The 25,132-nt window shown below is 43.2% G+C and overlaps 1 protein-coding gene across 10 annotated transcripts in view; it reads left to right on the top strand.

Annotated features, from left to right (window-relative positions):
• The window catches only part of TNS1 (tensin 1), a 390,644-nt gene that overhangs the window by 266,272 nt on the left and 99,240 nt on the right, over nucleotides 1-25,132 (top strand). For all 10 annotated transcript variants that reach the window (XM_054971388.1, XM_054971389.1, XM_054971390.1 and 7 more), the window contains 11 exons: nucleotides 1,560-1,731; nucleotides 3,133-3,183; nucleotides 5,071-5,193; nucleotides 5,356-5,420; nucleotides 6,868-6,951; nucleotides 10,428-10,540; nucleotides 12,933-12,993; nucleotides 13,940-14,015; nucleotides 14,212-14,341; nucleotides 15,770-15,835; nucleotides 19,453-19,569. In XM_054971388.1, coding sequence (XP_054827363.1) covers nucleotides 1,560-1,731; nucleotides 3,133-3,183; nucleotides 5,071-5,193; nucleotides 5,356-5,420; nucleotides 6,868-6,951; nucleotides 10,428-10,540; nucleotides 12,933-12,993; nucleotides 13,940-14,015; nucleotides 14,212-14,341; nucleotides 15,770-15,835; nucleotides 19,453-19,569 — 1,058 coding nt within the window. The remainder of the gene's footprint in view (nucleotides 1-1,559; nucleotides 1,732-3,132; nucleotides 3,184-5,070; nucleotides 5,194-5,355; nucleotides 5,421-6,867; nucleotides 6,952-10,427; nucleotides 10,541-12,932; nucleotides 12,994-13,939; nucleotides 14,016-14,211; nucleotides 14,342-15,769; nucleotides 15,836-19,452; nucleotides 19,570-25,132) is intronic.

Raw genomic sequence — 25,132 nt, forward strand, 5'->3', positions numbered from 1 at the left:
CTGTTGGAAGTCAACAAAAGGGGGGGGGGGAAAGGGAGGGGGTTAGAATTGGAAAATTTAAGGGAATGTGATTGTAATAAATTTTATATGTGTCTAATCCAATAAAAAATTTTATATAAAAAAAAGAAACCAGCTGGAAAGTAAAACTGTGGCTCTAGTGATGGGTGTTATATATACTGCTTGCTCTCATAGAGAATAATGGGAGCTCTCTGGTTGATAGCCAGAGCTGCCTATCAAGGTTTTCAGAGTTAAGATTGGTGTGTTCCAAAGGCAGCAGAAGGTCTGCAGGCGACTCCCCTACGTTGCCTAGGGAATTGATTGCTCGACGCCGGGATGTCTGGTTTCATGGACCAGTAGACTGACGGACCAGCCCGAAAGTCCATGAAAAACACGTGTCCCATGTGTTCGTGAATTCTGAACCGGGCCAGTCCGTGTCAAATTTTGGTCCGTTTTTCAGTCCATGCTCACCTCTAATCTGGACCTATTTCAGTTCATCTTCAGGCTTGGATTTGGCACAGAAACTTCTCCTTGGAAAGGAATGACCATGGCATGCTTATACATGCTCTGGCTATATCCAAGTCAGCCTACTGTAATATGCTCTATGTGGAGCTGTCTTTAAAGACCAACAGAAACGTCATCTGGTGCAAAATACCGTGATGGAAACAACTTGCAGTGGACATAGTTTACAAGATCTGCATTGGCTTCCAGTTTGTTTTTGACCTGTGTTTGACCTGTGAACCTCTATAGCCTGGGCCTAGCCAGGAAATCTGAAACAGTACCTGCTACTTTGTGAAATGTTGTGTATTCACTAGCATCATCTTTGGAAATCCCTGCCCTGCCAGCTGAGAAGAGGGAGTGATGACCGGGTCCAGGCCTGCTTAGTTGAGGCACAAATTCTTTGGAATATTCTCCTAACATGATGTTCAAGAGGTGCCCTCGCTGTTGGCGTTTAGGCACCAGGCAAATTTTTGCTCCATAGTCTTTTATTTGAACAGATTATATTTTGAGTTTCAAAGCTGTTTTTCTGTGCTTTATCTGCTGCTGTTGTTACTCTCTGGGGTGCTGAGGAAGCTCATGCTGGGAAGCAGCCTCCACTGCTTGCCTCTGTGTCTTGTCCAGCTCCCTCACTCTGCCCAGCAGCACTCTGCTCTCGCCAGTTTGCTACAGGTGGGGCTGGGCTGCTGCGACCTGAGCTGGCTCTTGGAGGCTGAAGGTGAGGGGCAGAGGGGAGGCTGCAGCCCTTCGCATTATTGTTTAATTTATTATAATGTTTTATTTAATTGTTAGGTTCTATGAATAGTTTTGTTGTTTTGGAAAAGTGAGAGATGAATAAATTTGGTAAATAAACTTAGTAAATAAAAATGGCATAATTACAGTGGTTTAATTTAATAACAACATTTGGAAAGTCCAGAAGCTCCCTTGTAATACTCACAAACAGAATTTACACAACAGCAGCAGCAAAGTGAAATAATGTTCAGTTGCGTAGCCCCTTTGTATCTTTAGGTCTTTGCCTTTTTTGTTCCCATAAGTGACTATTCAGTTGGTTTTCTCTGGTTTAGGAGCTTGAGCCTCAATCAGGCCATGGAGGATTCTTGTGAACTAGACCTGGTCTATGTCACAGAGAGAATAATTGCTGTCAACTTTGCAAGTTCTTCAGAAGAGCAAACCTTCCGCAGCAACCTGAAGGAAGTGGCACAGATGCTAAAATCCAAGCATGGGGACAGTTACCTGGTGAGACCCTTACAAGATAGTGATTCAAAGCATATCCAGGCCAGCAAAACTCTGCTTCAAGGGGGGCTTCAAGGGGGGAAATCACACAATGAGCAATCATAGTCCACACATTCTGTGATGAAGTCCCGTTTGCTCTTTACTTCCTGGTTATTTGTTGGTTTTGCAAAAATTAAATAGATCTAGATGGATAGCCATGTTAGTCTGTCTGTAGCAGTAGAAAAGAGCAAGAGTCCAGTAGCACCTCTAAGACTAACAACATTTGAAGTAGGTTATGAACTTTTGTGAGTGTGGCTAGAATGTGATTCCATCTGTCCTTATATCTTGGAGAGAGGAGTGATTTCAGATGCCGAATGACAATAGCAGGTAAATGACTAAAGCTGGTGAATGACAATAGCAGGCGTGATTGGATAGATGGGCTATGCAGAGAGGTAGTAGGTGTGGAGAAGTTATTTGGTATGATTATTTGGTATGCACCTATATCTGAATAAGTGAGCTGTGACTCATGAAAGCTCATACCCTACCACAAATTTTGTTAGTCTTATAGGTGCTACTGGACTCTTGCTCTTTTCTACCACAAAAAATAAATAGTGTGGGTGGGTGGGTGGGTGGGGGTCTATACTTTGTCTAAGAGTGTTTGGCCTGGACCTTTCTTGGTTATTGTACCCCCTCCTTTCTTTCAGAAGCAGATTATCCCTGCGTTTTTCTTAACTGTTATGTGTCATGGCACTTGTGCACCTATTCACCACAGGCAACCAAGCCAGTTTTGTCTGCTACTCTAAGAACACATGAAGAACATAGGAAGGAACATGCTGGATCAGAACAGTGGTCCATCTAGTCCAACATTCTGTCTCACATAGCGGCCAACCAGTTACTCCGGAGGGCCAAACAAACATGACATGGAGGCTGAGGCTGATACTTCCTGCAAGCACTGGTATTCGGAGGTTTGTCACCTCTGAACATGGTCTGTGGACCTCTCCTCCATGAATTTGTCTAACCACCTTTTAACATTAAATTTTAACAGAAGCTTAACTACACAGTTCTAAGATTATGGTGATGTGTTATTTTACAACTGCATTTCAAGTCCCTCGCCCTGACTCTTTTCAGCAAAAATACGTTGACTGTTTATGTCTGTCTGAAGGGACACAGAAGCAATACTGCCTATTCAGGATTAATTTGCTTGTTTAAAAACATATATTCTCAGTTCCAGGAAACAAAGCACATAATATTATTTTATTTATTTTAAAATAAATAAAATAATATTTTAAAATTTAAAATAAATAATAAAATAAATAAATAAATAAAACATGGCTCAGCCATGATATTCTATAGGCTCCTTCTCTCAAGCTGATTTCAATCTTGTGTCCTTGTAAACTAACTCTCTCCCCCTCTCCTGCCCACTAGCTTTTTAACCTGTCGGAAAGGAGGAATGACATCAGCAAGCTCCACTCCAAGGTAAGCATGAGTCATTCATAGACAAATCACCCTGCTGAACAGGGTGAGCAGGGAAGAAAATATTAGGGAAGAGAATTCTTTGCTTCCATTGAAGGTGGTTAGAGAGAAAGCAGAGGGAAGCAGTGTGTTTTTATAACAAGTAAACACATTTTTTTAAAACTTCCAAAGATAAAAGAAGTTTGCAGACTCACCTGCGGGCTGTATTGGCACCGGGTGCAAGGAGGAGGGGGAGGCGTGGCTGAGATGGAAGAGGCTGGAGAGTCGACATCCTCTTCCTGGCTAGCAACATTATTGAAGAGTTATTGGCAGGAGCAGATGCTGTTGGGCCCCCAGGTGTTTGTGGCAGAGATTCCTAGGGCCCATTGTGCTAGTCGCCTGCGGGGGCCAGGAAGGGATTTTTCCTGGCAAGAGCCAAATTGGCCAGGCCTCTTGGGGTTTTTTTGCCTTCCTCTGGGCATCAAAGTCAGGAAACACGTGGGGGTGTGTGGCTCCAACTATACAGCAGTCAGAGCACTGGCAGGAGTTGGGCCTTCGTCCTTCCTCCTGTGGCGATTTTGAGGCATTGGGCCGGATCCAAAAAGGATGAGCAGGGCATGGGGCCAGCTCACCCTGGTGGATTGGGAGGCAAGGGATGACCAGCATGGCTGGCAGCAGAACAACACTTGCCATGGCAGACCAGCAAAGTGGGCTGGTGAGTGATGCATTGGACAGTACGTTGCCCATATGCCTGGCCAATGCTCCATCTAGCTGTAATCAATACAGTTGTGGCCATTCCAACCAAGAGATGGTGTCTGTGTGTTATTTGTTGAACCCTCAGACTGCACGTAGTACATAGGTGACAAAATAAAAAAGCATTGTCAAACAGCAAGATTTCATCATATTGCAATGAGGGGCAAATGGAAGGCAGGGTCTTCCATTTCTTTACTCTCTTTAGAAAGAGACTGCTCTTTCTTTACTCTTTATTGGTGCCTCCAACACAACTGGAAACGCATTTTAGTGAACAGGTATTTGCTAGGCTAGCTAAATATTGAAAGGGTCCATTTATTTGTTACTGTCCCTGGGAAGATGGCCAGACATTCATGGATAACATTTAAAAACTCCTTATGATATGGAGCTCCTCAATCATGTCTTGGGTTTTTGTGCCAGTGATGCTAGTAGCAGGAATATGGACTGCAGGTATACAGATGCAGTATGACATTGGGAAAACAGGTGATAATTTTTTTTAAAAAAATGATACTTTTTGCTTATTTGTTTGTTTACTTTCTATTTCTATTCCACCCTTCCCGAACTGGCAGGCTCAGGGTGGATTGGAACGTCACTGTAGGGAAGTAATTGTTGCTGGGCTTTAAGCTTAAATTGGACTTTATGTGAGAGTTTGAAAAGACATCTGGAGCATATTCTGTTCTGTAATTCTACGTTTTACTTAGGGAGGTTATTTTGTGTTGATGCAGTATGTCTTGGGTCTGGCTAGGACAATGCCCATCAGATTAGTAGCAGAGACCTCATATAGAGAGTTTTCTTCCACTGTATTGTGTTGAACATCTTTTTTCTTGGTTTCTGGTCTTCTGTCTTCTTAACTATATAGCATTGCCTGCGCTTTCTCAGAGATGTGGACTTTGGGTTACTGGCCAGGGAGTTGCACTGGTTTTCAGAGAGGGCCCAAACTTGTTGGTACCTGAGACCAGAAGACTGAAGATAGTAAAACCATAACAATAAATAGCTGAGTTTGGTGCCTTGAAATGGTGCCCCCAAATCTGATGCCTGAAATTACCCTAAAGTATGATAAGGTCAGCCCTATCATCTTCTATGCAAAAGTAATCAGAATCTTTAATGCTTTCTTTTTTCTTCTTCCTCTTGCTTGCAACCTCCTCTCTTCTTGTGCTGCAGGTGTTGGATTTTGGATGGCCTGACTTCCACACACCTGCCTTGGAAAAAATATGCAGCATCTGTAAAGCAATGGATACGTGGCTCAATGCTGATTCTCACAACGTTGTGGTCCTCCACAATAAGGTGAGAAAAGGGTGGAAGTTTCCCATGGGTTTTCCAAGCCTGATGCCAACTCCTGATCAGGGATTTACCGAGTTGGCCTGTGTCAAGAGGGACAACTTTCTCTTCTACCAGACCCCAACTTTGGTGACGGTAATTCTTTTGCTTTGTTTTCATCTCCTGTAGGGGAACAGAGGCCGAATGGGGGTTGTTATAGCTGCATACATGCACTACAGCAACATTTCAGCCAGGTGAGGGGAACTCTTTGTTTTGTCTGATATTGCGAAGTGGTGTGGCTCAGTGATAGAGCATCTGCTTTGTGCACAGAAGGTCCCAGGCTCAATTTGTGGCCCCTCCAGTTTAAAGAACCAGGTAGAAGGTGAAGTGAAAGACCTCTTCCTGAGACTCTGGAGAGTTGTTGCCAGTCTGCATAGGCAATACTGACCTTGATAGACCAGTGTTCTGACTCAGCTTCATGAGATGATGATGATGGGGACTGGGATTGGTAATGGAACCTCATTAGCATGCATATATTCGTCCAGCAGTTTGGAAAGCTCAGGGCTTTGGAGCACAACCTTCTGAAGCAGGTGCCCAGCACTCCCACCATCTTACAGCCATCCATTCTGTCTAGTATGCAGTGTTCAAAATGGCAGTACTGGTATTAATATCTGTAGTTTTGTCTGTGTGATTTATTTTGTTTGGGTTCTATGGGGCTAATTCAGGAAGCAAACTTTCACACACATGTAAGAAAAAAAACCCCTTTTTTCAAACCTTTTAACAATAGTACAATACAACTATTTTTCTTTTCTTTAACTAAACTTGTAAGTGCAGCCATACAGAAACATTCAGCCGATAATATCTTTGAAAAAGTAAACAGTTCAACTTGTCAGATCCCAAAAAGTGATAAGAGTCCTCTGCCACAGTCCTTCCAATTAGAAGCAACTGGAATCCAGGCTTCTGTCTTCTTGGGAATTACAGCCCTGCAAGAATAATACAGTCCCAGTAATAACACCAACCAAACACACCATTTTTAGTCCTATTGTTCACATACAACATTTCTGACCACCTTATTCATGGTGATAAGAGCACATTAATTATGATTAAGCTCCCCAGCAACCAGCTTCTTCCTCAGCTGCCTGGCTCTAGCTATTGACTCCACCCTACTGGGCTAAACCAATTACCTCATAGGGATTACATCTCCAGCTGAGATGAGTTGGATCATTTCTGTCTGTACTTTTCTCTGTGCATGCAAGAGAGGTTACCCGTAGCACTTTGGCAACTAGGAAAGGCCTCTCTGCCTGGTCTATAAGGTTTTGAGGAAACTTGCTCCAGCAATGAAGGATGACAACTAGAGTGAAATTAGAGAGGCAGGCAAGGTCAGCAAGGAGTGAAGAGAACACACACTGTCATGCCATGCCCCAGGGATGCTAGGGATGGAGTGAAGAATCACTGAAGACTTTAAAACTTCATGGTTCTGCTGACCCAATTTCTCAGTTTTAATTCATTAAACATTTTGGCATTATGACTGAAAAAAGTAGGATCCTGGGTGAGGCTAGGGCAGTGAAGGCTTGAAATAGCCTAGAATGACTCTTCTAATGAAACTTCTTGTATAACTCATCAAAGAAAAGAAGGAATCCTCTTCTTTCTTGACACTTCCATTGACACTTGACACGTCTGATGCATCTGTTTACTTCACAGTGCAGACCAGGCTCTCGATAGGTTTGCCATGAAAAGGTTCTATGAAGACAAGGTGATTCCAGTGGGACAGCCATCGCAGAAGAGGTCAGTCCAGCAGGGCATCGTTGCCATCTTTTCGTGCCCTCAGCCTACTTGTGTAGCAAGTGTTTGATAATCCATTTAGCTGATACACATTTAAGGAAATTATGCCTTTGTGTACTGGAGAAAGAATGTTTCTTATCTTGCTTGGCTTTCAGTAACTGGTCACAGAGATGCATTGTTTAGGGATGAAGAGGAGCCCCAACTAGATTGTGGGCCAGAACTATGACTACTAGCTAAAGAAGAAGCACTTCTCTGTGTTTGTACCTAAGAAATGAGCACACCCAAGAAATGTGTAGAAATGTGTACACAATGAACCTGTGAGGATACCTACTTTTGGGAGTAGGAAGAAGTGTTTGTCTGCGTCACCTGTTTTCTGTCCACTTGGATATTTTGGCCAACATCCTTGTGGCCCAACTGAACATATTTCAGGCCATCTGAAGTGGAGCTAAAAATGTAGAGGAAACAAGGTTCTGTTTTCTCCCTACATCAGATTTACAGCTGGCCATCACTGTACAGAAACAGGAAGTTGCTAATAGTTTGTGAAGAGGAGATTCAGAGAAGGCAAATAAATGCACTAAACGGGCTGCTATGAGATATTAGCTTGGATGCACATACAGATCTGGTAGTACCAGAATTGAGAATGTGAATAATTAGAATTCATAGTATTCCTCAGATTGCAAAGAGAGGGTCTCTCTGTTAATCATTTAAAAAAAAATAAAGATACAGGTTAAAAGATATGGCCTGTGATTCATTTCTAGTCTGCTTCACTAGGTGGTGCTGGAGGCATCCCATTATGTCAACTGTGGTGTGTCAGTGTATTTTGATAGGCACGTGCTTTTGGAATGTTTTCCTGGTATCCCACAGGAGCAGAGAGAAATAGTTTCCCTCTCCCCCTAACCCCCACAAATGTGTTTTTGTTTTTGTGCGTATGCTTATTTCCATGCAGAACATATTCCCATGAATCAAGAGCAGCTGCTAGGCAAACCAGAACCCAGAACAGTTTGGAAGGCAGGACAAATCTATCCTTAAGCCTTATTGTCTGCATGAAGGCCTGTCAGTGGGGAAGTGGCAAACCAACACAGCCCAAGTGTCTTGTGCATCTGGATTACTTCTCTGCTAGCTGGTGGCTGAAGCAGATCTTACATGAAATAATGAGAAACGGCCTGCTTTGGGCAACAGATGCCTGAGGAGGCACCCTTTCTTTCCCCTGTCTCTAGCTATCATCTCTGTGTGCCAAAAGAATGAGATCCAATTCATTTGTGTATATGTTGGCAATGGGCAGAAAAGAGCACATAGCACCCAGGCCCAATTCAAGATACTGCTTTTAACCTTTACACCCCTAAATAGTCTGAACCCTGAATTCCTGTGGAAGCATCTTGTGCTTCGTAGACCTTCCTGTCTCTTAATCAAACAGTGAGGCCCTCTTCACGATACAGTCACAGTGGGAGGCAACGCCAGCACCCTCTAGGAGCGTGGCCTTCTCAGAGGTATATCCAACATAGCAGAATTCCCTTGGAAGGCTTGCCTGTCTTCTTCCTTAGCCTTATTCAGGAGGCAGATGCAGGCTTTTTAATGGCCCGAGGCATTCAGTGGTTTCATTGAGGAAAGTTTAGGAATGTATTATTATTGCTATTTTTATATTGGTATGACTTTAGTTAAATTGTATTCAGTGTTTTCATTATTTGCCACGTTAAATCTTGCTAGCTGCTTCAAATATTTTGAGATTAAAAAGCCATATAATATTTTTGTAAAAGCAAAAAGACATAAATGCAGAGAGAGGAAGGACAGTGCTGCAGCTACCTTTGAAGAGGCTGATGGATGGAAGTCTGAGTTGCCTTTTTTCCTTTGCATGTATGTAGTGGCATTTTCTTGCCCAGATCTGACAGAATATCATATGCTTGATTTTCCAAGTATTTATAATGAGATACATTATATATTTTGCACCTGTGGATTCAGATTTTGGGATCTTTGTGATTTCAGCTTTCCTCTTGGCAGCATGACCTCTCCACATTCCAAAGACCACTCAGGGGTCAGTTTTGGATCAGAATATGAACTGTGTGTGTTGCATATCATGTTGACCCTTTTTAAATGCTGAAAACTACTGTTGGGTCATCTACAAATCTTCATATGCAGTGAAGTAGAAAACTAAAGAGCTAATTTTTTTTGCTGTATTGTACCTCTTTAAATTGTCAGCAAATTGCAGTGATGCTCTCCATTTGTATTGTGTACTGGAAGATACTATGTTACTGAACTCTCACACAAGGGAGATGGTGATGTCTCCCACATCTGTGCTCCTAAATCTGTTAGCAAGCATTGGCATCAAATGTGATATTCCAGAATGCCCAGACTGTGAACATGTACTCTTGCTGCACTTGAGCATTAACCTCACAAAGGAACAATAACCTTTAGGTATTTGTATAATGTTTTCTGTGGCATAATGCTTTACATACATTACTTTCTTGGAAACCTTGTGACAGCCATGTCAGTTATGCCAGTATTATGACTCTATATGGAGGTGTTGGGGTGGGTGGGGAGCTGAGACAGAGTGGCTTGCCTTAGGTCATCTAGTTAGAGTTTGTGACTGAGATTAGAACTGAACTAGTGACCTCCTGAATCACAGCTCATTTTTTTAAAAACCTTCTGTCCTACCTGCACATCCTCACATTTTGTCATTCCAATGCTGGAATAGTATGGAATAGTCATAACCAGAATGTTATACAGACAGCATGAATCTGGGAAGGATTTCATGATCCATAAATGGATAGTTAATATGCATCATAATATAACAACAACAATAACAACAACAGCAACAACAAAAGAGAACAATCAGCTATGAATGAAATGACACCCCCTCAATGGTGTATGGAAGAGCTATGCTATTTGGTCCTGCCACCCATTAATTTTTGAACCTTTATCCTAGGCCTGTTAAACACGTAGACTCCGGCCCCTTCATTAGAGTAAGGTGGGTTGGTTGTTTGCCATGCAAATAGGTCTGGGGTGAGGGCGTGCCTGCCCCCCTCACTCTCTACCTTCAGAAGACAGCTGAAGACTGTTTTATTTTGGACAGCTTTTTAATGTATTTTAACTCTATTTTTAATGGTTGTTTTGATATAGTTCATGTTGTTTATATTTTATGAGCATAAGTACATAATGTCTGCTGGTGTTACAAAAAGTCCAGCTAATTGCCATCTAAGGCCAGGGAACATGTGCACTAATTCTATGCAAGGCAAAACCTCCCCTGTGCCAACTTCTGGAATATCTTAAAGGAAGGGAATTATGGGGCATTTTTAGGAAGCAAGTGTTTGTCAGATGCCTTAGCTGAAATTATAAGGAGAAAATGATCTAAATTGTATACCTCATGTTGATGAATGTGAAGGAGTGGACAAGGCTGTTTGAGAAGGCTTGAATTTCTTCTCTCATTAAAGCATCTGTCTTCTGCAGAGACTCCAACTAACTGCCTGGTTTGGTTTTTCCACCAGATACGTCCATTACTTCAGCGGTCTGCTCTCTGGCACTATCAAAATGAATAACAAGCCCCTTTTCCTGCACCATGTCATCATGCACGGAATTCCCAACTTTGAGTCTAAAGGAGGTAACTGCCAAGTGCCTTTACCTTTCATAGAACAAAGATAACTTCCCAGAAATTGAAGGGTGCCCACTCAGTTTGTTACTCCGGAACTGCAAACTTCTCCTTTTTGCAGTAGGTCCATGTTTCAGTCAAAGTTGTAGTTGCCACTGGAACATGTGAGAGAAAGAGAGGGTGAGCTCACATGCACATTTTTGGGAGCTTAGTTGTTTTTCATTATTCTGTTGTTGCGGGGCCAGCTAGTATTTGGGAAGACAAAGTGTGTTCCAACTTCAAGGCCACATTCAGTTTACCAATAAAATCTGCTCAGATTGCTTTGTGGGATAACACAGCAATTACTGCAAATGCAAAGTGAACTACAATGAGCAGCACAATTGCTACACAGTATTGTTTTCACTACTACCATTGTTAACAGACTTCAGGCTTTTCTATAATTGTCTCTACTAGGACTTGAGGACTAATTTATATGTGTAGAAGTTTGAGGTAGGAGTAAGGCGGTTGAATAGACTGCAGCACTTCAGACAGCAGTGGCAGGATCTTGGAGGGTCATTTTGGAATGCTTCTCTGATTAAAAGCTCTTTTCAAATGGAAAACTAGCCGAGCAAGAAAAAGAGTGAATTAAAGTTTTCTGTTTACATGGAATCCGTATATGAAGGAGAATTCAAAGCTGTTCAAAGTGGTGCATTCCATTCTGCTGTCTCAGTCTTCTGCCACCTCATTCTCTGGCATATCAGCTCTGCATTAGATTTCTGCAACCCATACCCTGTTGTATTGTTTATTGAATATCCCAACTACTGATCGTATTGACTTACACTGTATAATCCGCCTTCGAGTCTCAGTGAGAATGGCAGACTATAAATAATATAATATAAATAAAAGAAAGTTGAGGTAGCAAGTGTTTGGTTATGAAAATTTGTATTTATTTTATTTATGTTATTTATAGTCCACCTTACTGAGACTCAGGGTAGATTACATAATGTAAGTCAGTGCAAGCAATAGGATGAGGAGATATTTAATAAACAATGTAATAGGAACAGGACTGCAGAAATCTGAAACAAAGTGTAAGTATTCAACTTGACATTTTAAAAATGCAAAAAAAAAAAAAGAAGAAGAAGCTATTGTATAAGTAGCAATATTGAGGAATGGACCTGGCCAGTGCCAGGAGAAGAATGCTGTGCTGAGTGTACTGTCCATACTTAGTAAGGCATCCTCCTGATTACTAGTATTGCAGCGTATATTTAAAAGGTTTTCAATTTATTGAAGAAGCCATATTCTAAACAATTATATTATCAGGGTAATCTCCGAGAGAAAAAAGAGAAAGTAGTGAAGGCATCATTTCTCCCACTTTTTGTTTTTTAAAAATGATATTTCTTGTAAAATATAAGCAACAACACGTTAGAGGTTTTACAGTGCAATCCTATGCTGAGTTACTCCTTCCTGAGTCCACTGAATTAAAAGAGTTTAGGCTGGAGGAACTGCATACGATTTCATTGATTAAATGAGTACCCTCTAGAAAACCCGTGACCTGTGGCTATTACATGGTGTGGGAGTCACAGTGGAGATCCCGTAATATTGGGCTTCCACAAACTGCCACGTAGTGAATGCAGGCCACATGATGGTCTTATTATACCCAGCTAGACGGGATGGTTAGCTATGAGTGTTTTCCTGTGTGGCCACTGCTGGGAAAAGGTTTTTCACAGGGGAGCAGAACTTCTGCAAGTGGCATTGTTTCTAGCCCTTCTAAGACAGCAATTCCATCCATCACTATATTGTAGCAATAAAAAATTACACCACTTGAAAGGCAGAGGCTCTCTGCTCATTTTGCGGTATGGTCACCCTAATTGGAATGAATACTTCCCTAAAATACTTTATCTTAATTTTTTTCAAGTATATACATGCACCAAGATTGTCTGAAATCAGTGGTTTATGAACAGACCACACAGCTTTTTTTGTGAGATTTGAGAACATAGTAAGAACTTCAGCCCTCCTTCTGACTTTGGTTGTCCACCTCCATGCAGTAGGCCTATCCAATGAGTGCTACCCATGCGGAAAGACAGACAGACAGACAGAAAGAAAGCTGTTTCCAGTTACTTGGGGGAACTTTGCATATACCTCTATAACAGAGAGGTTGGCAAGGTACCTTTAAGGGGTAATCTGATTCCCTGATGACTCATGATAAAGTAAGGTGCTGCACAATCCTGCTGCCTGACCGTACACTCACCCAAAAGGCATTTATCATCACTGTCTGGCCCTGTTGGTTGGAAGGCAGGAAGTGTCACTAAAAACCTCTCCTCTGAGCAAGACTGTTTGTCTTGGCCTTTTACTGTTTGCTCTCTTTTTTCATAACTAATCTCCCTGACTAATGACTTTCTCTTTGTCTCTGATTTATGTTTCCTAGGATGCCGGCCCTTCCTCAAAATATACCAGGCTATGCAGCCTGTCTACACATCTGGAATCTAGTAAATATTGCCTTGGCACTAGTCTTTTGATCGTCTGCACTCAGATTCCCACTTGTCCCTGATGTCATAAGGATAGACTTGAGCATGAGTGGAACTGGAATCAGGGAGGGCTTTTGCTGCTTACCAGGCTCTGCTTTGCTCTTGGGACAGCTTTGGGCTCTCACAGTCATGCACCGTACCTGAGAAGGTTCATGAAAACCTGAAAGAGGGAAGGAGCCCCATCCCCAAAACCATTTGAACTGCATGGAGGTAGTAAATGGTCAGAGGAGTGTCAAGAGATAACACGGAAGAGCTTCCAGTAATGGGAACAGCATTTATGACTCCTCCACAGATTGCTGTCTTTTCCCTCTCCTGGGGCTTAAAGCGGTTGTCTGGGGCGGGATGGTGATGGTTCTGACCAGGGAAAAGGTGCAGGGGATTCTAATCCTGATTGACACCTCATTTCTGAGGCTGCTTCTTATAATTTATCTGCCTGGAGTTCTGATAATAGACTCTAGCATCGCATACAGTTTGGCTCTAACTTTTGCTATAAGGGTTGACTGGGACTACAGAGACTCCCTGGTACATTCTTGGACAAACTATGCAAAGATGAGCTGGAACAAACATTTCAATCCGTCGTTTTATTGGATAGTTTTCACACTGCAGTTTGCCCCTGGTTGTCTTGATCAATTCTTTTGGGCATGGGGGTGGTCACCACGTGGAGGTTTCTGCTGGTCCAAATGGATTGGTATGGGTGGCAAAACAACCATAGTGCAGTGGCAACAGTGGCAGCACTTTGACACTGTTGCTGGGTGGTACTTCTTCTGCAAGGTGAAGCTTCTACCAACTTGCTGTTAAATCCTACCATCGCTTAGGGAAGTTGCTTTTTAGGCTCCGCCTAAGGGAATAGCATCCCAATTGAGTGGTTGCTGGCCCCCTTGCTAAGTTTTTTTCTTCTTCTGTGCAGCAACGTACAGGGAGACAGCCAGACAAGCATCTGCATCACTATAGAGCCTGGACTGCTCCTGAAGGGAGATATCTTGGTAAAGAGACTTATGCTTCTGTATTCTACCAATATGGACGCAGCTCAGCTGGTGATTATGCCGCAAGCTGTAGCCCGTCATCTGCTTGCTTCTGATGCACATAATAGATTTTTGGGGGAGGATGAAATAGTTCATGTTCTCACGGGCATATCGCCAAGCTGATGGCTTTTTTCTCCCCTATTTCCACCCCTGACAGCTGAAGTGTTACCACAAAAAGTTCCGTAGCCCAACTCGGGATGTGATCTTCCGAGTGCAGTTTCACACTTGTGCCATTCATGACCTGGCCATTGTCTTCAACAAGGAGGACTTAGATGATGCTTTTAAAGGTGAGAATTGCTAGAGATTGAACAAGGGGGCAATAAGCTTGGTTTGCAGGGGTGAGAAGATAGCAGAAATGTATTTCATTTTTTAGGAGGTAGTTTTCTTAGTTCCATGGCTGTCATGTGGTGTCATTCACTGTGACACTATGAAATGTAAAGAAACAAATGTACAGTGCCATCCTGAGCAGAGATATTCCCCTCTAAGACCATTGCTATCAGTGGGCTTAGAAGGACATAACTCTGCTCTGGATGTCATGGGTAGTGTTGCTGGAGAAGAAAGGAGTGAATGACAGTTGCTCTTAAGCAACCTGAAGCTTTACCCGGTGCTGGATGATGTCACAAAGCAATTAAAAACTTTGTGGCTATAATTACCTTGCTGCTCTGGAATAACGCATGCCCCCTCATGTAAATTCTTTTCCTTTTCCTTTATTTAGTGTGAAGGGGGAGGGGGCAGATGAAGGAGAACTAACACATCAGAGTCGCCGAGAGAACTATTCTGTGTCCCACCAGCCCTCTCTCACCCTCAAAAAAGGAAGAACAGAAAAAAGCAGAGTATCTTGGCCAAAAAACAAGAAAGATATTAGAGAAGTTTTCATGTGTGGGCTAGTGTTGAACTTTGAACCATTGAACACAGTTTTCCTGTTGTTAACTTCATATAGACCTGCTTCTTAACAGCTTTTGGAATCTGTCCAATAAATGCAATTTCATGCCATGGCTATCTATCTAGCTATCTATCTATCTATCTATCTAGCTAGCTATAGCTATAGCTATAGCTATAGCTATAGCTATAGCTATAGCTATAGCTATATCTGTGATCCACTTTAATAGATCAACACATTACAGACTAAAGCCTGGCTGACACATTCAGGAGAATGAGGTAGTAAAATGCTGCAGGTAGATGATCACATGTTTAAATTTTAAATGTTTAAAATTCCTTGTGAACAGAAACCTGGTCAGCAAGAAAAGATGGGAATAGAATTGTCCCCTTTCCCATACTGACATTTTATTTGCAGAGAGCTTTTTATGCAAAAGAACAGTCAAAGCTAGAATGCTTCTGCAGTCTGAAGTGTGTTCTACCACCCCAGGGCTCTGCCACCTCATTATCACCTCATTCTCCTGCATATGTGAACAGGGCTCTAGGCTGTATTTATACGTGTACTTGTGTTGGTATCATCATTCTGAGACAACCAGTGAAACATACCAGTTCTCTTGGCAGTAACAGCAATGGCAATTAGCATGGTTTTTTTGTGATGGCCCAAATAAACCCTTTTCCTCAGGATGATTGGACAGTGAAGTTGATAACTTGCTTTCTGTATCACCAGAATGATCTCTATTTCCCAGAGAATGTCATTTCCCTTGTAAACAGAAAATGCTTCCATACAATCAGCATGTATTTCCATCTATATTGAATGTATTGCTTTCTTTTCATTGCAGATGAGCGTTTTCCAGAGTATGGGAAAGTGGAGTTTGTGTTTTCCTATGGTCCAGAAAAGATTCAAGGTATAAATGGGTTCATTTTGCTCAACACTTTGCAGATAAAATCTTGCATACATTCCAACTTGGGCTCTACATTAGAAGTGACAGGGTCAGATGGTGCCAGGGTGCCAACTTGTCCAGCTCTTTGGGATAAGGTAAGGTAAAAGTAGTCCCCTGTGCAAGCACCGAGTCATTACTGACCCATGGGGGGATGTCGCATCACGATATTTTCTTGGCAGACTTTTTGTTATGGGGTAGTTTGCCATTGCCTTCCCCAGTCATCTACACTTTACCCCCAGGAACCTGGGTACTCATTTTACCGACCTCAGAAGGATGGAAGGCTGAGTCAACCTTGAGCCGGATACCTGAACCCGGCTTCTGCCAGGATCGAACTCAGGTCGTGAGCAGAGCTTGGGCTGCAGTACTGCAGCTTGCCACTCTGCCCCACTACTTTGCAGTTTATTCAGTCTGAGGATATGGGCAGTTCCTTGAAAGTTTGAGACCTACCACTTGCTTCTATGACTTACCCTTCCTGGCTACTTACCAGGGGGAGCTGGCTTACTGGGCCTGAGAGGTAATGTCTTCTTGAGAGAAGCTTGCTCAAGCCTTGAAACAGACTGGTGTGTGTCCACTTCCAAAGAAGCCTGTCTTGGATCCAGGAGAACTCAATAACTATTCACCAAAAAGAGTCCAGTAGCACCTTTAAGACTAACCAATTTTATTGTAGCATAAGCTTTCAAGAATCAAGTTCTCGAAAGCTTATGCTACAATAAAATTGATTAGTCTTAAAGGTGCTACTGGACTCTTTTTGATTTTGCTACCACAGACTAACACGGCTAACTCCTCTGCATCTATAACTATTCACCAGTCTCAGATATTCCATTCTTGACACAAGGTGATTGAATGGGTGGTGATTGGACAACTTCAAGCTTTCCTAGATGGAGTGGATTGTTTGGATCCTTTCCAGTATGGTTTTAGGCCTGGCTATGAGACTGTAACAGCCTTGTTGCCCTGGTGGATGACTTACTCTGGGAGATGAACAAGAGGGAGTTCACCTTTGTTGATTCTCCTGCATCTCTCAGCAGTTTTTGATAGCATCAACCATAGTATCATTCTAGACCACCTTTCTGGGCTGAGATTGGGAGGAACCATTTTGTAGTGGGTCTGGCACTCCCTGGAGGGTAGGTTTAAGAAGGTGGTCTGGGGGACTGCTGATCAGACCCTTGGCCTTTGGTCTGCAGGGTTTTGCAAGGTTCCATCTTTTCCTCAATGCTCGTTAACATCTACATGAAATTGCTGAGTGAAGTCATCCAGAGATTTCAACTGGGTTGTCACCAATATTCCACACTTCTGGCTAATCCTAGGGAGGCTGTAGAAACCCTGAACCAGTGCCTGTAGGCAATTTTGGAGTAGATGCAGGCTAGTAAACTGATTTTTTATCCTGACAAACTGGAAGTGCTACTAGTGAGTGGAAGTTCTGGCCTGGGATTTAAGGCATCACACATTCTGGATGGGGTTGTACTCCCCTTAAAGGAACAGGTCTGTAGTCTTGAGGGTGCTCTTTGACCCAGGCTACTGCTGGATAAGCAGAGGCAGCTGTGACCAGGATTGCTTTTTACTAGCTTCAACTGGTTAGCCTGCTGCAGCTTTTCTTGGGCAGAAAAAGATTTGGCCACTGTGGTGCATGCCTTGGTTACATCTAGAATAGATTACTGCAATGCACTCTATGTAGGCCTGCTCTTGAGAAATGTTCAGAAAGTTCAGTTGGTGCCAAATGCTGCAGCCAGGATGTTGACTGGAGTGGGTTGTAGGGATCATATTACTCCAGTCTAGGCATATCTGCATTGGCTCCTAGTCTCTTTCTGGACACAATTCAAGGTGCTGGTTTTCACCCTGAAAGCTCTATTTGGATAGAGACTAGAGATGGGGATGAACTGAAATACGAACCAAAATCAAGCACAAAGCAGGCTGGTTCGTGGTTCACGAACCACGGTTTGTCAGATCCCAGTTCTGACGAACCGCCACGAACTTTAGGCTGGTTCGTTTGGTTCATTTTTTGGTTTGTGATTGCAGACAGCCTGGTGCCAATCAATCAGTTTACTCAACAACAGCGGATGGACTTCCTGCAGACCTTCTGCTGACCCGAAAGTGACCTTCTGCTGGCCCAAAAGTGATGATTTTCTGACGTGGATGTGACATTTTCACGAACCAAACGAACTGGTTCGCGAACCAGGGCAGGTTCGTGAAAGTTCATGGTTCGTGAAGTTTGATGAACCACGGACGGCATGGTTCATTTTTTTTCCGGTTTGTGCCCATCTCTAATAGAGACCAACATACCATACTTACCTACTCAACCACTGCAGTCATCTTCAGAGGCTCTGCTTTAGCAGCTGCTACTGCCTTCTGAAATTAGATGGGTGGCAGCCCGTGAGAGGGCCTTCTTGATCTTGGCACCCAAATGCTGGAATTCTCCCCCCACCCAGAGAGACTCATTTGTCCCCTTCTTTTATCATCTTCTACCAATGAGTGCATACTTTTTTGTTTTGTCTGATTCCTCCTCCCTGCCCAATGTTTTAATTGCTGTTTTTCTGTTGTTCAATGTGTATTTTAGCTCTGGCTTTGATATTTTTAATTATGCGTTTTAGTTGGTTTTAATGGTTTTTAAGACATGGTTTTATGAGGTATGTTTTAAATTTGTTAGTCTCCTTGGTGACCCTTATGAGGGCAGAAAGGCAGGGTATAAATTTTGTAAAATAAAATAAATATAAAGGTGTTGACACCTTTTTTCCTCTGGAGCTCATGCTTGTCCCTACTTCTATTCCCTGTTAGTTCTTACTATCCATTTACACATTGCTACAGTTTGTATACATAGCCCTTCTGTGATTCCTGTAGTATTCTGTGATTCCTGTCATCCTATGCTGCTATACCAGGAAGCTTTGGTTTAGGACTTCTCTTCCTCCTTCCTTCCTCTCTGGCAGTGCTGAGGGGGGCTAGAATGAGTCCCATCAATGTGAGGTCAGCTGCTCATCCAACTGAGTTGCTGGGTCTTGCAAAATCATCTCCAGCAGATAGTTTCTTACCAGCTTGCCTGGTTGGCTAAGACCCCATCCATTGCATCCGCAGAGGAATGGCCTCTGCTGGTCTTCTGACAATAACAAATCTCAAGGTCTCAGGTCTTTGCATGAGTGACTGTTTGTCTGATCATGTGCTCAAAGTCTTCTGTGGCTTCCCATCCAGTCATCAGCCTCTACAGTACAATTGTAAACAGAGTTGCACCCTTCTAAATCAGTTGACGTCAATGGGCTTAGATGGGTGTAACTGTGCTTAGGATTGCACTGCTAGTCTTATATTCCTTCTTCCCCACAACCCCTAGTCCTCACTCCCTTGGGTAGATTCCATGTCTGTGACTTGACACAGGCTTTGGTTCCCTCTTGCTTGAGTTGCTTTTATTTGACAAGTTTCTGGATTCACCATCCTGAATCTTGTCAGATGTGCTCACATCTGTGAGCTACAAGCCCTACCCCTTTCTTCCAGTTACCGTTTTCATTGTTTTTTCCATCCCTTTCATTTCTCATGTGTGTGATTTCTTCCGTCAGTGAGGATAGGTTTGTTACTGAAAACCTTCTATCTTTGCTTCAAAGGCATGGAACACCTTGAGAATGGCCCTAGTGTTTCTGTAGACTACAACACCTCAGATCCACTAATCCGCTGGGACTCTTATGAAAACTTCAACATGCGTCATGAAGATAGCTTGGAGGGTAAGTGGCTGCATCTCCCATTTCATATAACCTGGTTTTCAGGTACAGGCAAGCTTGTATACCAGTTTTAACCCATTTGAAAACAACTGTTTGTTTTTTAAAATATTACATGGATGTGACTAGGATTTCCTAGTTCTCTGGATTGTATAAAACACAAGAATCCCTTTGAAGCTTGTCTGAAGTCTTGCTGCCATTTTGATACAGCATGTTAAGGATGGAAGTGGTGCAGTTCCACTAGTTGCTGCTTCTTAATTACTGTTTCCACGACCCAAGTTATAAACAGCGAGCCATCATCTACAAAAAGGGAAACCTAGAGTTTACTGTCAGAGTTATGTGATTTTATTATGGCCACCAAAAATTTAGCCACACACCAAGTTAATTGTATATCTTAATCTCTTAATCATTTTCACAAGCAGTGCCATGGGCTGCAGTCTGGATCCTTTGCTCAGAGCCATCATGCAATATACATTTACATAACCAAAATATAGTTATGACAGGAAAAGGCATTTCTGCAGAAGCACTATGAGAATGATGGTCTTTGCTAGACGCGGGAATTCCAAGAATATGTGAGCTACCATAGAAGATGATTTAATAGAGGAGAACATTCTAATGAAGTCCATGTGCCAACTGGTTGTATTCTTGAAGTATGCTGTGTGATAGATTTTGAAGATACAAGGGCATCAGGGGGCAACTCTGGTAGGACTGGTTATATTTTGACTAGGACAGATGCCCTCAAAGTCTCATTTTTTATTTTTTTATTTATTTGTGTAAAGCAAAAAAGAAAGGAAAAAAACCCAAACAAACAAAAAAACCAATGGTGGTAATCAATCTATTGATTTATGGGAAGTGGGCTTTTGTCTTTCCATTGCTGTAGTCTTTTAGCAACTTGTAAAGTCTCATGCAAGGAATCAGTCTTTAATTCCTCTCTTAGATACTGTTGCATAGGTTCACGATGAATTACTTGCTAATGCTTTCTCACATCTTCAGGGCCGATTCCAGACGGCCCTCCGCATCGCGAAATGTCGCGCATCGTCGCGCAGAAAACGCGAAATATCGCGTTTTCTGCGCGACAACGTGCGACATTTCGCGATGCGGAGGGCCATCTGGAATCGGCCCAGGTGAAGTGCCATTTAGGGAAGTGGAATGATTGGTATGCATTTGTGAAGGGCTTCTTTGAGACTGTATGAAAAGCAGCATTTCAGAGTGAAGGATATGAAGCAGTATTGAGAATAAGGGAATGAGAGAAGCAAGAGATCTGTCATGGTCCACATTCGGGCTCCCTTCCAATAATCCAATGTCCCGTACAGCAAGCTGCTTACATGGGCCCTTTTCACCCTACTTACTTGCTTCTGAATCATCGCGATACGTAGCGCAAAAAACGCGGAAGATATCATCTTCTTGCAAGAGTTTTGCGCAACATCGCACAAAACTCTCGCGAGAAGACGCTATTTTCTGCGTACACACTCTTTTTTAAAGGTCTCAGCTTTGGAAAGGGGAGGGGGTTCACCCTAATCCTTCTCCTTTCTTCCCCCTGGCTCCCCTGCAGCCTGAAGCTGAAACTGGCTTGTCCTCATTGCCCTCTCCCTGACTTTTAAAGGCCAAAGGAAGAAGCAAGCCCACACACATCCCCCAGCTCTCATGAGAGGGCGGGCTGTCCCCCAAGAGCTGGAGAGCTGATTGGTTGGTAACTTCTGCTTCAGAATCCCCCATTTTAACTCCTTCCTATCCTGTTTTAACCCCACGATTACTCCCTGATCCCTGGGCCATGTCTGTGTAGTTGGCCCATGGCTGAACAGTCTATGAATGCTGCCACCTAGTGAGGCAATTGGCCCTGCAATGACCCAGCTGTGCTCCTGATGGGAGTCAGGGGATTCCTCCAACCCCGACAAGGATTAAGAGCAGGTCAAAGACAAGCAGAGAAATCAGGCCCTAAAGATGAACATGTAGTAAGTACAAACACAGGCTAAAATTGCAGCGGTGCACTTAGATAAGTGTAAAAATTGATATCCTGGGCTGTTTCCAGATGGCTTACCTGAAGCCGCTCCATGCCGCAATGTTGTGGATCGTGCTGGGGGAAATGCGAAATTTCGCGTTTTCCCCGGCACGATCCACAACATTGCGGCATGGAGTGGCTTCAGGTAAGCCATCTGGAAACGGCCCTGGAAAAGCTAGATAGTGATACAGTCTAAAACAGGGCAAGCAATAGGGTACCCCACAGCTGAGCTTCAGCATATAATGCCATGCTTGATTTCTTCTACTTTCTTCTGAAAGCAAGAAGTCACAATTTAGACTTACTTGGTGGAACTCTTTGGTATACCACAATATAAACTTTGGTAGCATAGAAAGGATTAAGAGCATTTGAAGACAGTAAATCCATCAGTGGCTGTTCAAGCAAGTATTGGTGGGGCTGGTGACCTTTTGCTCAAGATTTCTGTGACCCTCGGACTGTCAAGGTTACTGTACAAATGTTCTTTCTGGTACTATTCTTTGACACACACTTTGGTCAAAGGATTGAACAGAACATTGTTTCTGACCATACTCAGCTGCCTTTGTAAACTGCCAAAAGTTGTACAAGAGTATACAAAGGAAAGGAGCTGGAACAACACTGGCAGATGAACTGTGAAACGATGTATTAATACTTTCACAGGGCATTTTCACCGATGAGGTTTCTGTTTGAAATGGTTGGTAACATGAATAGAAACCTATAATTGGCCAAAATTAGGTTGTCTCTTTCTTGAGTTATATACCACATTAACAAGGTCTAAATCAGAAGCTGCTCCGTGTGAGTCAATGGGGATTTGCATGCAGAGTTAGCACATCAACAGCATATTCCACCCCCACCCCACCCCTGCCCAGCCACTGACATGCTTGTGCAGAAGGGCGGTCTCACGTTACAAGACAGGATGGACGGGACCACAGTTTAAGAAGGATGTTGGCAAGCTGGAATGTGTCCAAAGAAGAGCAACAAAGATGGTGAGGGGTCTGGAGACCAAGTCTTATGAGGAAAGGTTGAAGGAGCTGGGTATGTTTAGCCTGGAGAGGAGGTGACTGCGCGGAGGTGTGATAGCCCTCTTCAAGTATCTGAAGGGCTGTCACATAGCTGATGGAGCAGAGATGCTTTCTGTTGCCTCAGAACACTGATCTAGAAAAAAGGGTTAAAATTCAATCAAAAGAGTTTCCAGCTAAACATTAGGAAGAACTTCCTGACAGAGCAGTTCCTCAGTGGAACAGGCTTCCTTGGGAGGTGGTGGGCTCTCCTTCCTTGGAGGTATTTAAGAAGAGGCTAGATGTTCATCTGACAGCTATGATGATTCTCTGACTTAATAAGAATATACACAGATCAAGAGAAGGAATGCATGAAGGGATGAGCTGGTATTCGGCTCTTGTGGCCCTTTCTTATATGCCCAGGGTAACACTGTTTGCCACTCTGGGGCCAGGAAAGAATTTTCCTCCAGGCCAGATTGTCCAGAGATCCTGGAGGGTTTTTTCCGTCCTCTGGGCAAAGGACAGGGGTCACTGGGGGAGGTAAGGGGGTAATAGTTGTGAATTTCCTGCATTGTGCAGGGGCTAGACTAGATGACCCTTGGTATACCTTCCACTTCTGTTTCTACGAAGAGGAATAAACATTTTATTTGTCGCCACCACCACATTTTTTTGCTGTAGCATTGGCACAGTAAGAGGTTCAAGAGGTGTTTTTAGTGTAATGTGTGAAAGCTCCCTTAGAGGATACAAATTGGTTTGATTTATTAAGAAACACAGTACAAATTTCCACTAGTTTTGACTTCTGTGAGTAGCAGAAGGGTTGGGGATTATTTGTTTTTCCTTTAGATAACACTTGTTACTTTGATTGGCCTCAATATCAGCTGAAGTCAGTCCACAACACTTGATAACCTCATGATAGTTGCCGTGGGTTTTCAGTTGCTAAGTCATGGTCACTCCCTGCCCACATATATTGTGAAGATTCTGTCACAGCCAGCCTTAGAGCCAGCATATGAAGAGGAATGGGGAGAGGTGGGGAACAGATGTATTTTTTGGACAGCTTGAAGGTCACCAGCTGCACGTGGGCCTGGCTTGAGAAACAGATGGCATGAGTGAAATAGCTGCAAAGTGCCGGAGTGATTTGTAAGAGAGGGCACAGAGAGCAAAGACTCACACTTCCTCTAGAGTCTCACCCAAGTCCCTAAGATACTGCGTCTTCTTCTGGAGCTAGTAAGAGAGCTCCAAATGCCAGGCGGGCTGGAATGCAATTGCTTGCTTCCAGTCCCTTCCTTTGTAGACACAAACTAGAAAAGCTGGCACAAGACAACTTCTGGATGCCTGTGAGAGGGAAGGAAATGTGCACAAGGCTTGGGTGTGTGATGGGTGTACTGGATACTTGGTGTGTGCTCGCCCAGCTGTCGTGCTAGAACAGGCTGTCACCATGACCAGTTTCCCAAATGACAACACTTCAATGTTTTCATTTGAAGGGGCGTAAGCAACACCTCTCCTGCCAAAGCCAAGGAGAGGCTTTGCTTACTAGATTAGAGAACCCCTCCCAGTTCCTGGATTCAAATTTTCCCCGCACAGTTGCAGAAGACCATGTAGGGGAAATGGGTAAAAATGGGTGAGGAAAGAGGGAAGGCAAGGGGTGGATTGTTTCTGGGGTTCTGTTCCATGAAATCTCATGATTTTTAACAGAAACACCATCTGGGATGCAGAAGAGCATCCCTACACCCATCATCAGTTGCTGCACTGGAGCCAGGACTTCTGGGCTGCCCCTTTCTTCTGTGTACATGTGTACATGAGGTCTGAAACTCTAACGCTTTCCTGGGAGTAAGCCCCATTGAATAAAATGGGGCTTACTTCTGTGTATACTTGCTCAGGATTCCTCCCTGTGTCACTATCTGTGCTGGAAAGAAGGGACTCCCTCGGAGTATACACCCCTTTCCCTGCTTTGACCTTGTGATCTTGTAGTACTCAGTCAAGTTCTTAGCCTTGATTTCTTGCTGCCTGTGCTTTGAAATACTACAATGGACATCCATGGGTAAATAGCTTTGGGGATAATATTATGTATAGATTCTCACAGATTAATAGAAACAGTCCCTCTCCTGTGGAAAATCGGACGTTTATAGCATTCTTGTCCATTTAAGCACAATATACTGTCTCAAATTAAAGGATGTGAAGTTTCAGTTTTCAGATGTGGAGAAGCAACAAGGCCTGTTTTATGCATCTGTGCAGAATAGTCCCCACAGCATCACCCTGGAATGTTCTTGGGCTTCTATGTAGAACTCATTCCATTCCCTTGTAAGGTCAGTAGAGGTTCCTATTCCTGGAGAAACTAACATCCAAAGCACTTGATTCTGCACTGAAGAAAACAGTAATGGTAATGGATGGTTTATAGAACTCTCAGAGGAGTCTGTGCTTATGCATAGGTATTTATGGCTTCTTCCCCTCCTTCTCGTCATGTGCCTTGTACTTTCAGAAAGCAGAAATCAAATGGAGAAAGGCGCTAGGATTGCATTTGTTACTACTGAGCCTTTTGTTGCTGGCCAGTGTCTCTTCATGGCAACCCCATGGAAAATAC

This window comes from Eublepharis macularius, chromosome 2 (assembly GCF_028583425.1).
Source record: "Eublepharis macularius isolate TG4126 chromosome 2, MPM_Emac_v1.0, whole genome shotgun sequence".
NCBI classification, from domain to species: Eukaryota; Metazoa; Chordata; class Lepidosauria; order Squamata; family Eublepharidae; genus Eublepharis; species Eublepharis macularius.